General features: G+C 47.6%; 1 protein-coding gene across 5 annotated transcripts in view; it reads left to right on the top strand.

Annotated features, from left to right (window-relative positions):
* The first annotated feature begins 2,860 nt into the window (after positions 1-2,860).
* Positions 2,861-14,195, top strand: part of KALRN (kalirin RhoGEF kinase) — a 699,137-nt gene continuing 687,802 nt past the window's right edge. For all 5 annotated transcript variants that reach the window (XM_021673991.2, XM_021674000.2, XM_064362135.1 and 2 more), the window contains exon 1: positions 2,861-2,933. In XM_021673991.2, coding sequence (XP_021529666.2) covers positions 2,861-2,933 — 73 coding nt within the window. The remainder of the gene's footprint in view (positions 2,934-14,195) is intronic.

Here is a 14,195-nt window from a genome sequence, read left to right as displayed (position 1 = left end):
TTAATCCTTTTAAATTTATTGAGGTTTTATGGCTTAGCATATGGTTTATCATGATAAATGCTACCTGAGCATTTGAAAAAATGTGTATCTGCTGCTAGGGAGTGGAATATTCTATAAATGTCCGTTAGATTAAGTTGGCTGATAGCATTGTTTAAGTCTTCCATATCTTTACTGATGATCTGTCTCCTTATTCTATTAATTACTGCATTTTACAGATATTAAATTGACTATAATTACAAATTTTTCTATTTCTCCTTGGAGTCCTATCAGTTTTGCTTCATGTACTCTGAAGCTCTCTTATTAGGTGCAAACACTTTTAGGGTTTTTACATCTAGTTGATGAATTGAAATGTCCCTCTTTATCCCTGGTCATATTCTTTGCTCTCAAATCTTCTTTGATAGTAATATAGCCATGAACATTTAACATTTTAATAGAAATTGCCAAATTTCCTCTCAAAAAAGTCTGTTATTACACAAGGTATTCCCCTATTCTGTCTATATATTGAGATTGAGATTTTGATATGAACCTTCCTCTAAACATGTAATGTTTCTTCTGAATTGGGATGAGCTAATGCCTTTCCAGGCCACTGGTTCTTTAGCTGCACAATGGTGACAATTAATAGCAGCTCTGGCATCAAATATGTGTGTGCGAGGGTAGCAGGGCAGACCAGGGGTTAGGCACAGGGTTAAGGGGAAGGAAGATTTTGAAAAGACAATTGAGAAGTATTTTCATTGTTAGAAGAGGCATAGACAAAGGGGCATCTCAAGCCAGTTCAAGATACTAGGGCCAGATGAATTAGATCTCAGGGCAGTGAACTTGTGATGTCAGAGTTACTACAGAGGTCTGATAGATGTACTCAAGGTTGGAAACAGGTACTTTTTTTAAATGGGTAAAAAAAAAATAGACTATTTGTATCAGTGAAGAAAGTGATGAGTACAGGGAGCCAGAAAGTGTTCACTAAAGACGTATTTAGTTCATTTTACTTGCTGCTAGGGTTACTCAGTTGGTGGATCTGCGTAGGTCTCAGTTGCCTTGGCCCCAAGAGAGAGGTGGAAGCAAACAGGTTACTAGAGACAAACAGATCCAGGAGATTCTGGCTGATAGGCTGCAGGTCATCAGCTTAAGACCAGCACCTGGTTTTCCTATTAGGCGTGTTTTAACACATTAGGTCAGGCCACCACCTCTCCATCTGTTTGGATGAGGCAACAGCGAACAGCGGTCAACAGACCTTGTTAAGTACTCAGGTCTAAAGGCCCTCTGTTTGGTGGGCTCTGCAGTCACTAGAACCATAAACAGACTACTGGCGAATTGTTGTTTAATTATTGCTTAAAAACCGATGGGCACAATACAATCACCGCATTAATTACCCCATAGAGCATCTGTTTTCTTTTTTTGCCGTCTTCCCCATTCCTCCCCAGCCCCTCTCCCCACTTTAATTGGAATTCAGCTTGCTGTAACACCTCCTTTCTCCTGGCCAAATGCATCTCTCCACTCACACAAGGGAGAAGAACAAAACCGAGAAGGCCCCAGGGATTAGAGAGTTTTGACAGCTGTCCAAGAGGAGCGCGGAGATACGGGCCAAGTACGGAGGCAGGACCGAGACAAACGAGGGCCAAGAGAGTGACGGAGGGAGGAAGAGATAGGCAGGAAGACATTACAGGAGCATTAAACTGGACAAAGAGTCACAGAGATAGGCGGGGATGTTTAAAGGGGCGCTGAAAGAGGGAAAAGGACGGGAAAAGAGAAAAAGGATAGAAACTGTGGCGAACTGGTGAGGAAAATGTCAGCGGCTCAGGAGGGCAGGGAGACGGGCGAGAGCTCGTCAGGAAGGAGAAGAAAGGCCGGCCTCTAGGGACAGGTCAGTCCAGCCTGGGGACTCCGCAGACCGCGCGCAGGCAGCCTGGTGTTCCCCTCACACACCTGGGCGTGGAGTGGGCGGAGGAGGTGGCCGCGGGGCCTGGAGGAGGAGAAGCTGAGGAGGAGCACCGGCGGCGCGAGCGGAGAAGCTGAGCGAGCAGCACCCGGGCCGCAGAGCCCCCTGGACGAGCCTGGCGTGCGCCCTGCAGCCCCGGGCTCGCCCGGCGGCCCCGCCCCCTCCTCGCCGCCTCCTTGGCCCGGGCTTTTCCTGCGGGGCTCAGGAAGCCGGCCTAGCAAAGCCTCGAACAATAGCTGGGGATTCAGGCTCCGCTCCCCGGGAGGTCGGCGCGGGGCCGCTGGGACAAGGGGCTTCGGCGCCGCCGGGAGCCCGCAGCTAGCGGTCCGCCTGGGCCGGAGCTTCAGTTCAGCTCGGCGCTGCCCGGGTCATTGTTGGCCGGGACTGAGGGAACGGGAGCCGGGGGAGGAGCTGGGGAGGAGGCGGCGGCGGCGGCGGGAGCCAGAGGGGGAGCCAGAGAGCGAGCGAGGGAAGGAGGGAGGTAGCTAGTGAGCGAGTGAGCGAGGGAGGGAGGAGGTAGGGAGACCAGGAGGGTGGGAGGGAGGAGGAAAAATAAAGAGGAGAGAGCGGAGCAGGGCTGAACAATAGAGACAGGCGGACGGGCGTGCAGGAGAGCCAGCTGCCGCTGCTGGGGGACAGCGGGCGCCCAGGCGGCCCGCACCCCGGCCCCGGGCCCCGGCCCCAGCCAGACAGGAGGCGGCCAGCGCCCTGGGGAAGGGGCACCATGGGGGAGCCGGCAGCAGGCACCCCCAGCCCGCCGCGCGCCTCCGCCTGAGGGAGGCTCGGCGTCCTCTGCCCCAGCCCCGCCGCCCAGCGCCCGCCCTCGAAGCCCCGCGGCCACCCGCGCCCTCCGTCCCTCAGACGCCGAGCAGCCCTTGGCCCAGGCTTCTCCGGCCCCCGGCTGCCGGCGGACGCCCTACTCCAGTCATGAACCCCCCCGAGGGAGCAGCGGAGGAAGGAGGAGCAGCCGACTCGGACGTGGACGCCTTTTTCCGGACAGGTAAGCTGCGCAGAGCGCGGGGGGCCGGGGTTGAAGGCTGCTGCCTCGGACGCGGCGTCTCGGACAAGTTTGGGGAAGGAGGGCTGTTGCCGCCGCGTGCGTGTTGGGGGGCAGTGTCCCCTCGGCGTCGGGGCTGGAGTTGCGGAGATTCTGGTTGTTATGGCAGTGCCGGTTGCGTTTGGGGAGGGCGTGGGGGCTGGGAACTCGGCGCCCCTCCGCCTTCATCCCAGTTGCGGGAGTCTGTGCTGGGGAGGCGGGAGGCGGTCCCCTCGGGCCGCCTTCTCCCGGAGCGCGCGGATGGGCGGTGTTGGCTCACTTTGCAGTGCGCCGCTCGGGCTACCGGCGTCCCGGCCCCTCCCTCGGCTCCCCCTCCCCCGTGCCTGTCAGCGGGGCTCCCGGCGGCCACCTTGGGCCGGCACCTCTCCTCCCCGTCGGGGGCCGGGGCCCTGATGTGCACAGAGGGACGGTGGGGACCCGGAGCCGCGCCGGCCGCGGACTGACAGGAGCGGGGCGGACGACAGCGGTCTCGCCTGGTGTGTGTGGGGAGCCAGCCCCTCTGACTTGAGAGGCAGACCCGGCTGGGAGGGCGGTGGGCGCCTCAGACCTCCTCCTTGTCCTCCTCTTCAGTTCTGGGAACGGAGGAGCTTTTCATAAGAATTACTCATTCCTGGAAGTGTGAGTTAGCGTCCCTCTCATACACACCCACTAAGTCTCTGCTTGCTGTGATGTGTAGAGCCCTGAGATGCCTTTCTAGTTCTTTGCGCCCCTGTCATCGCCCATGTCCCGGGTCCATTGCTCCTCCTGCTCCCTGGCTACACAGTCCCTCCCTAGAACCGGCACTGACCACCCTCACCTTCCACCACCTGTGGCCCTGTTTCTCTGATGGCCAGGGATTCCCCATCTCCCTGTACCTGTGGCTTCCACTAGCTTGTGTGTAACTCCCCGTCTCCCCACATGGCTGAAACCATTTTGTCTGGAATCATTGTCCTAAGGAGCCCAGTAAGTTACCGGGGCCCCATGCATCTGTTCTCCCTTTTGGAAAGTTGGATTAGAGGACATGAACTGGTGGGGGTTAGGGGTCGGGTTAGCTCTGGAGGGTCTCTGCATATCCATCTGTTTCCTAACCCTGTTGCCTTGCCCTGAAGGTCATCTTTGGAGAAAGGGGGTGGGGTACTTTTCTGGGGAGACTTGTGGCTTTGAAAGTCAAGACTTGATTGGCTTATACATCCATTCTCTGATTGATGTGCAGAGGAAAAAGCTGGAGGACAGGAGCTGATGCCAGGGTCTGGGGAAATCAGAGGGAGCCCCTGTCATTCTATTCTGCTTCCCAGGTCTAAACCTTCCTTCCCTCTCTTTCTTCTTCCTTCCTTCCCTCCTTCCTCTTCCTGAGACATAGATTCTATTCATTCTCATTCTCTCTCTCTCTCACACACACACACACCCCAGCACCCAAAGCATGGACTCTAAAGAGGTGGAATCTAGGGAAAAGGTTCTGGGGGCTGATATCCAGAAATACTCACTATAAGGCAGAGTAGGGGAGATATGGGAGCTCATAACTGGGACTGGAAACAAATTAACCAAAACCCAGCTGATCCCCCGTGCCTCCCAACTGGGAAAAAGTCTGCATTTTCTTAGCTCTGGGGGGAAAAATCTTGAAGTGTGAGCCTTCCCACCTTACCTCTTGGTGCCAACTCCTCTTTCTCATTTCCTATCATCCAAATACTAGGTCCTGTTTATTTTCTGTCCCAGGCCCCTGTAGCAGGGCTCAGTATCTGTAGGCTTGCTTATTTCTGACAATAAATTCACACAGTGTTAATAGTGTTAATGGCCAATAATGGTCCAATGTGTTACTTTACCCAGGGCCTTTCAAAACACAACATGTGGTGCATATTATCTAATCCTGGCTCAAATCACAGAATAAATAGCAGACTGGGGTCAGTCTCCTGTGGGACTCCTGTGTTGGGGATATTCTCCTTCCTCCTTAGGCAGCCCAGTGGCTGAGCTAAGTCTGATGTGACCTTAGTGTCAGAGAAAGGTTAAGTCCTTGGTGCATAAGGCTGGAAATGACTGATGATCTGTAACATGTTTCAGGAGAGGGTATGTCAAGGACTACACCCACTGCATGGCCCTCTATGCTTGGCTCACTGACTCTCATCACACTTCTGGTCTCTAGCCTAGGCTCTTGCTGGGGATTCTTCTTCTTTTTTTTTTTTAAATTAACTTTTATTTTAGGTTCAGGGGTACATGTGCAGGTTATATAGATAAACTGTGTTACAGGGGTATACAGGGTATACAGATTATTTCATCACCTTGGTAATAAGCATAGTACCGGATAGGTATTTTTTTCTGATTATCTCTGTCCTCCCACCCTCCACCTTCAAGTAGACTCCTGTGTGTGTTGTTCCCCTATTTGCGTCTATGTGTTTTCATTGTTTAGCTCCCACTTATAAGTGAGAACATGCAGTATTTGGTTTTCTGTTCCTGCATTAGTTTGCTTAGGATAATGGCCCCTAGCTCCATCCATATTGCTGCAAAGGGCATGAGCTCATTCTTTTCATGACTGCATAGTATTCCATGGTGTATATGTATCACATTTTCTTTAGTCCACCACTGATGGGCACTTAGGTTGATTCCATGTATTTGCTATTGCTAACAATACTGCAATGAACATATGCATTGCTGGAGTTTCTTCAGCTTAGAAAACCTGTGTTTCTAAACCTTATCCCTTCTGATTCCCCATCTCTATGGAATACAGCACTGTAGCTGATAGGCTGGATAGATTATAAATGTATTCAGTTGAACAACTAAGAAACCTTCAAACAAAGTTTTGAAGTCCCAGTACCAGGTTATCCTTTCTTTCTGATGGAAAATTTTGTATGCCCAAGGACCAGACTGGAAATTGCTTTGTTAAAATTCTGGCATACTGTGCTTCTAATTAGGCATATTTCAAATTATTCTCTCATTTTGGTTCCTTACCTGTCCTCTACTGATGATTTTGGTATTTCATCTCCCTTGACCAATTGGTTAAGCTAGATTCCCTAAATCTCACTTCCCTGTGTGCATATGGACACAGACACCCCACCCCACCCAGCCTACTATTCCAGATTGGTAGACTCCAGATTGTCTTCCTGGGAATTCTCTGTTCCAAGCCTAAGAAACTGTGTTACAATAATTTTATTGATCATAGTCATGAGGCAGAGGAGGGGAGATATGGGAACTGATAGCTGAGACCAGAAACCAATTGACCAGCCAATCAAAAATAACTTTTCAATTCCCAGTAGCACCTTCTGCTGTCCAGGGTGCTGTGGAACACAAAAGAAATATTCAAAGTGGTCTCTGTCCTCAAAGAACTTTTGAAGAAGATGGATAATTACCGTTCAATTAGAGATTAATTGCTAAGTGTTGTGGGGTTATAAGTAAAAAGTTGGCAGAACTACAGAGGAGATGGAACCTAGGGTGGTCCTTGAAGGGTGAATGGAGACTTGGCAACGGCACATGGGAATTAGGGCATTGAAGAGCCTGGGCTGACACAGGGGAAGATGTAGGTTAGTGAGGAATGGGAAACAGGATTGGCGAAGTGGAGCAGGGTCAAATAGGGAGAGTCTTGAGAACACAAGAGTGGAGATTGGATTTGATTCAGAGGCAGTAGGGAGTCATTATGGATTCTTGAGCAATGACACATCATGAAGAAAGTGGTGTTTGGAAAGGTTAATCTGGGGTAATATGATTGATTAAGTGGAGAAAAGAAGGGTAGAATCTGGGGAGATGCAAAAGTGATCTAGAACTGAAGGGGAGGACCCTTGGTCTGTGCTGGTGGCAGAAAAAATAGGGAGTCAGGGGTGACTTTGAGACACATTTTTAGAGGTATAAATGTGAGGACTTGTTGATAATCTAGTTAGTGGGAAGAAGAAAATGAAGCTCATGAGGAAACTGAAGTAGCTGTGTTGAAGAGCCTAGAGGACTGAAAGTGTCTGGCTGATGAACAGGTGTGGGCTGGTTGAAGACAGGAACTGGTTTTGCAGGGCAGATAATGATGTTAGCTTTGGATATGAAGCATGGGGGGCAACTCAGGGAAATCCAGGTGGAGTTGTTTTGTCAGTAGTTGGAAATGTAGGACTCAAGACAGGAGCATGGGCTAGAGACTAGGGCTTTTGATGCTGATTTGGAAGGTTGGATGCAGCTGAAGCTTTGTGAATGCATCGGCTCTCAGGGAAGGAGTAGAGGAAGAAGGGGAAGGGCAAAAGTTAGACTTTGTGGTAGAAATTCTTATTGCAGAAGTGGCAGAAGAGAAGACTTGATCCTGGAGACCCCAGGGAGTCAGTGTGGGCTCTGATGTGATGACAGGTTGCAGACAGGTTGAGCAGGAGTGCTGGGGCATGATGAAAGAAAGACCCTGCGTGCTCCAGGAGCACAGGATTAGAAGAGGTGTCCAGAGAAGGAATTTGGGGTGATAAGTGGGAATGAGCTCCTTGTAGAATTTATCAGTGAAAGGAAAAAGAGGTGTGTGCTTAGCCAGAAGGGATGTTAGTATCCAGAAAAGGGATTTTTGTTTTTTGTGAGAGTCACAGCAGGTTTGGAGGTGGCAGGGAGACGATGTGTGGAGAGGAAAAACTAAGGAGGCTAGAACGAGTGTAGAGTTCAATACCTGAAGAAATGAGATAAGAATAGGTTCTCTACCAAAAGTAAGAGGTTAGCTTTGGTGAGCGGCAGAGAAACCTTTTTCTTTAAGACGCAAAGGAAAAAAAGTAAGAAGATAAATTAAAAGAGTGATGTGGAGATATTTTCTACCTCTGTCCTTCTGTTGAGCATTAGTTCTGTGAATCTAGACATTTTCAGTGGAAGTGTTGTGGTTACTTGGGCTTCGGCCAATCTCAAACTTAACTCTGTATGTCTTTCCAACTCCCCAAACTAGCTCTTCCTCTTGACTTTCTAAATTCTGTAAGTGACATCTTCACTTTCCCATTCATGGTATTTAAAACCTTGCTAATGTCTGTGAGGAATCTCTCTCCTCCAACAAACCCTGTTGAATTATCTTTCATAGTTAGCCCTTACTGTTTATCCAAAGGGCATGGCCCTGGGCCAGTCCCCATATTCCCCCCATGCATTCCTTTCCTGGCCCTCATTCTCATCCCGTGGAAGCTGTTCCTTTAGCCCCACTCCAAATTGGACCTGCAGACACATAACACTTCCTAAAGCACTACTTTTATCACACCGCTGCTTGGTGCTTGAACCTTCAGTGACCCCTTAGTGCCTTCAGGGTCAAGTGTTGACCTTACAGCTCAGCTGCAGCCAGGCTGCTCTCCACACACTGCCCAAGGATGCCTGCATTCACAGTCTCCTTGGATCATCCACCCCGGCACCCTCCAAATCCAATGCATTGTTTAAGACTTGAGCCCTACCTTCTTCTGGGAGCTTTCACAGCTCATGATGACAGCTCTTTGAATTACTCACTGTCTGTACTCATTTTCTCAATTCATCAGTATTGTATTGTTATTTCGCCTTTTCATACATGAAGGGCTTGTCTCCCCCATCGAAATTATTTGTCTTTGGAGGTAAGAAAAAGGATCTTTTTTAAAGCTTGTGATTAATCAAAAAACACCTACTCACAATATAAAGCAAACATGGCAAAATATAAGCAGCTATTGAATCTAAGTGATGGTATGTTTATATTCACTGTATGATTCCTTAAACTTTTTTTCTTAAATAATAACCCCATCACACCTAGACAGGGAAACTTAAATTGTTGTCATGTCCAGATCATATAGAAGGGAGATTTCGGAATAACAATCTATGTTTGTATGTAATTCTTTGAGTAAATATCACCACTCAGTCTGTACATTGCCAGGTACCTGAAAAGGGAGGAGTCTCTTACTTCCAGAGCTCTCTTTTGCAGCAAAGGAAAAACATCTTTTTTTTTTTTAAGTTATGCTTGATGCTCCAGAGTGTAAACATGATGCTTAAGTTAATGCTTATTGTCCGTTCTTGATCTCCTCCACTTTCACCCATTATGAATTGGGCTTTTGGTCACACCATTTTTTGGGAGCCTCTGGGGGAGTATTGGGAAGACTTTGTCGTTCTGGAGAGGGAATGTTGTTAATATTTCTAATGTTGTATTTTTAAAGGCTATTTCTCCTATTAATATATTTTAGAACATGTCAGTGACATCCCGGTCCACCTCCGTAAGATTTGGCAAGCTTTGCTTCATCCTTGTGCCGCAAATCACTGATAACTCTATTACTGGTACATTCTGTTCAGTCATATTTGATAATCCCTTGGGGGATGAAAGGAGGTTTTAGAATAAACTGAAGCTACAGAAAGAAATTAGCTGAGAAGTAAGAAAATCTTCCTGACTGTAAATATCAATAAAACACTGTAATGGGTGAACTAGAGGTTCTTCTTAGATGTTGAAAAATGAATACGTTTTACTTTTCAAAGTTTTCTCTCCTTCTGTATTTGATAGTTTACTGCTGGAAGTGGGCAGCATGGTATAGCCCAGTGGTTCTCAACCAGGGGCAGTTCTCCCCCTCCCACCCCTCATCACAGAACATTTAGCAATGCCTGGAGACATTTTCTTGGTTGTCATAACTTGGGAGGGTTTGCTACTGGCATCTAGTGGGTAGAGGTCAAGGGTGCTGCTAAACATCTTAAAATGCACAGGACAAGAAATAATTATCCAGCTCCAAAATGTCAATAATGCTGAAACCCTGGTATAGCCAGAGGATGATAAGCTTTGGATGGAATAGGTTCTGCACTAACTAGGGGTAGGATATTGCATTATTTAATTTCTCTCATCCTGCAATATCTGCAAAATGGGACTGATAAAGCTTGTTTCACAGGTTGAGAGGATTAAGTAGGAAAAAGAAAACATGTATGGAGCCTCTAGCAGTCTCTGGCACAGTAGGAGCACAAGAAATCCTAGTTATCCCTGTTGTTCCTGCTGTTTTAATTATTAATGGAATGTGATGGCCAGAGGCTGAAGGTCTTTTGAAGGCATGCTGGGCAGGGCTTTTGACATGGATGTGAGAGGGTGCCAGAGAGGCAACATGATGCAGTGCAGGGAGCCTGTGTGTGGCATCAGAAGGCGAGGTTTTGGACCTCGGCTCTCTTTCATTCATTCATTTAATCATTTGTTTGAAAAATATTTATTGAGTGTTTACTATCGCCATGTACCATGCTATGGGAGTATATAAAACCATTAAAAAGAAAGAATGTAGAACAGGAATGGAAATGTATATAAATAACCCCCCTCTGGGAGCACTTGGATATAAGGGGCTAAAAGGGGTGGGAAAAGTCTATGAAGAAGGCTGAGAAGGTCAGACTGTAGAGCAGGAGATAAACACTCTCTTTTGCCCTCTACTTATATGAATAACTTGGGCAAGTGACTTTAACATCTGTGTAAGATAAGGATAATAGCCCCCCTGCCCTGACCCTTCCTTTGTAGAGCTGCTGAGAGACTCAAATAAGAGACTATATCTGAAAAGTTTTTATAAGTTGTACAATGCTATCCAAATATATGTAGATCTTTCCAAATTGAACATTCTGTTACTCTAAGTACCTCTGCTTAGAAGTATTATCTTATTTAATCTGACTTTCGTGGGACCTCTCCAGTCCAGGAAGAGAGGCCGTTCTTTTCATTTTGGTTTCCCAAGGGGACTGGATGGAGCACTGTCTTACAGGTCAGGGCACCCCTGTTTTCTCCTCCTCTGCATAAGTAGAAGAATGGCAGTGCCCCAGCCCCTGTCCGGGTCCTGTGCCATGTGGCTCGATGCTACCTGGAGAAGGTTCTTGTTTCTTGCTTCTGTTGAGCCTCAGGTGCACACAGAGAATCAGTCCCTTCCTTCTCCTTCTGTGTCTGTGTGCAGTTCAGACTCCTCTTGCCACTCCTTTGTGCATGAATGACTGGCAGCAAAATAACTAGGAAATGACTGACAGCCACAGAGCTGTTGGATCAATAGAGCTGCTTGAAATTGTGTCTGCCTAGGAGTGAGGGAACAGAAGGAATCAGCTGGGTGGACAGAGGAATTAATTCAGGGAGGTAAAGAAGAAACTGTAGGATAATTAGCTTTGTCTCCTCCCCATCTGCCTCATGGCATTATTAAAGGGAACTGGACACTAGTTAGGGAACATGGATGCAACAGATAAACAAGTATAAGAGTGAAAAGTGGCAGACACTCTGTGCACTTAAGGAAGCGGCTACTTCTCCTTGATCTGGGACTTACGTGGGTATGATTTGGATGGGGAAGACAGAAAGTGTTGTGATCCCAGGTAAAACAGCATTGGAAGGAGGTGTGAATATTCATAGCATATTTAGGGGCAGTAAATGGTCCAGTTTATGTGACTCAGAGGAGGCTGGTGGAGGATCAATGGGGGATGAGACTCAGGAGGTGACGACTAGGTTGATTAGTTGATTCCTTTATCAAACATTTATTGGGCTCCTAGGTCATGAAGGCTTCGAATGGAAGGCCAATGAATTTGTTCTTTCTGGAGTTGGCTTTGGGAAGCTGCTAAAAGTGACGTGATCAGAAAGACAAATCTGGCAGCCCTGTGGAGGGCCCATTGAAGTAGGGGAGGAACTGTTGGCTGGGGATGGGTTAGGAGATTACTGCAATAGGATAGGAGGGTCTGAACTTGAGAAGCAGCAGCAGAAATGGAGAGGAGGGGATGGATATGAGTTATTTCAGGAAGTGGAGTCTATAGGACCTGGCATCTTGGATGTCGATGTGTCAAGAAAGAGATAGGAACCCAACATTACTCCAAAGTTTAGAGTTTGAGTGACTGGAAGAACAGAGGTACCCTTAATGAAAGTCAGGAGCTGGGAAGGGGAGGAGCAGCTGTGGGGAGAAAGGGGAAGAGGGGGGATTTGGAGAATTTGCTTTCGGACATGTTGCATTTCAGGTGTCGGTGAAATAGCTAAGGGAGGTGTGGATTCAGTAGGTGGATAACGAAGGGAGTCTGGAGCTTTGGAGGAAGGCCAGAGCTGGAAATATAGATTTGGGAGCTATCTGGAAGAAGTTGTGGCTGGAGCTATCAAAATAGATGATATAATAAATGATAAGCTTACACAGAATTAAGGGCAGAGTGCCAAGGACAGAACTGTAGATACAGGGGTTTCTACAGCTGGGATATAGGAGAAGAGATGCAGAAGGGCAGGAGGAGAATCAGGAGAGAGCAATACTTGGGAACAACAGGTGATCAACAGGGTCTAATGCTGCAGAGAAATTGAGGGAGATGGGAACTGAGCAAATACCATTGGTTCTGGAGACTGGGAGATCATTGGTAATCTTTGAAATAACAGTTTCAATTGCGTATGGGAGGTGGAATTCAAATTCCAAGGGGAATGAAGAGTGAGCGCATGGGAGGAAGTGGTGGGAGTGCATATAGATGGCTCTTTGGAAAGGTTTGGCTGTGAAGAGAAGATTAAAAATAGCAAGGTAGTTGGAGATGGGGAGCAGAGTTGAGGGGAGGTTTTTTAAGGAGGGAAGATATGTGAATACCTAGGGATGGGGAAGAGGGAGAAGACAGGCATGAGGAAGAGACTTAATATCTAGAAAAGAGACAAGTAATTGACAGAGAAAAGTCCTGGATGAGCCTGGAGGGGTGGATCTCAAGGTCAGCTTTGTGCCAGAGGAGGATGCTGCTTTCTTGGACACTGGAGGGAAGGCAGACCTCAGTGAAGAAGCTGGCTGGCAAGGACCAGTGGGCACAATGTTCTAGATTGACAGCTCCAGCGGAGAGAGCATTATCTGGCTGGAAGACTCAGGGGTAGTGGTGCCATGCTTGGGAAGGGTAGTACAAGCTGAGGCAACCGTGAAATGGTTGGGCTGGGCTGTTGTGGCCCTAGAAGGCTCCTGGGCAGAGAAGCTAGGAAGCAAGGCTGGGAGATCTAAAGTTAGCAATCTGTTTAAAAGTGCTGATGGCTTTCTTTTGCAAGCTGAGGTGGGACTGCTTGCTATAGGCTGTAGTGGGGTCTGCAGAATTGCCTCCTACAGTGTATGAGTTAGAAAGGCAAGTGGGGGAAGAAGTAAGTGAGGAGAAGATAGAGGTAGGGACAGGAAAGATGGTATCTGGGCAACCTACTGAGGAGGGATCCGTGCCTGGCCATCAGGTGCTGTATTAGTGATGGGATTTGCTCATGAATTTCCAGTTTCCATAGAGTCTCTAGGAATCCTAAAAGAAAGTGGAAGCAGGCTAGGGCTTATGAAAGAGCCCCTTGCCCATTCTTCTCCATGAAGTGGAATCCTTCACATAAAAGAGAAGATACCATACTCTTTTTCTTTGCCCCAAACACTCCCTCCACCCCTTGTTACAGGGGCCAACCCAAGATGAAAAGCCCCATTTCATCAAAGGTTCCTCAGTAGCCTCACACAGCCCTCCAGAGGGGGAGTAGGAATCTGGGTGTTGCTTCTACCAAAGGGTGGATTGTGGGGGACTGGGCTTATCTTCCCTAGAACACAAGGAGGTGGGAGTTTCCTAAAGTGTAGACCAGTTCCAGAATCATAGAATCTTGGAACAGGAACTTACTAGCTCTGTGACTCTGTAACAACTCCAAGCTTTAGTTTATAAACCTGTAAAATGGGTAAAAAAATCCTTGCTTTTCAGTGGGCCCCTATAATCCCAGCTACTTAGGAGGCTGAGGCAGGAGAATCACTTGAACCCAGGAGGCAGAAGTTGCAGTGAGCTGAGATCTCGCCATGGCACTCCAGCCTGGGCAACAGAGCAAGACTCCGTCTCCAAAAAAAAAAAAAGGATGGCTTATCTTAATAGATATTCATATTATGGAAAGTAATATAAATAGGATTATATTACTAGTAATATAATATGGTATATATTACTAGTATGACATATTTCATGTATAACCTATTATGATTATATTACTAGTTAGATGAATCCCTTTATTTTCAAAATTATAAAAACTGATTCCCTCCCTCCCTCTCTCTCTCCCTGCTTCCTTCGTTTGGTAACAGTGCAGAGATACATCGGATTATGATTTTTAAACTTGTACTTACAATTATTCCAAGGCATGATAGGCAGGGACTACGGATGAGGCTAAAATCTCCGTCTTTTATACTTTTACTCATCCCAGGGACAATGGGTATCTATGGGTGGGGGCACAGTATTGAGTTGGCAGCTGGACAGTGGGCCTAGAAGGAGACCTGGGAGACTGGCAGATGGTTAATTGGATGTGACAAAAGAGGACTAGGAGGAGGGGTCTGGGCTCCTAGGGGATTCCTGTCTTTGACTACTTACTGTCCGGAAAGGAGG

This window comes from Aotus nancymaae, unplaced genomic scaffold, assembly GCF_030222135.1.
Source record: "Aotus nancymaae isolate 86718 unplaced genomic scaffold, 86718_ANA_hifiasm-v0.15.2.pri h1tg000046l, whole genome shotgun sequence".
Classification (NCBI taxonomy): Eukaryota; Metazoa; Chordata; class Mammalia; order Primates; family Aotidae; genus Aotus; species Aotus nancymaae.
Note: the sequence above shows the minus strand (reverse complement) of the source record. Positions and strands in the feature narration are given on the sequence as shown.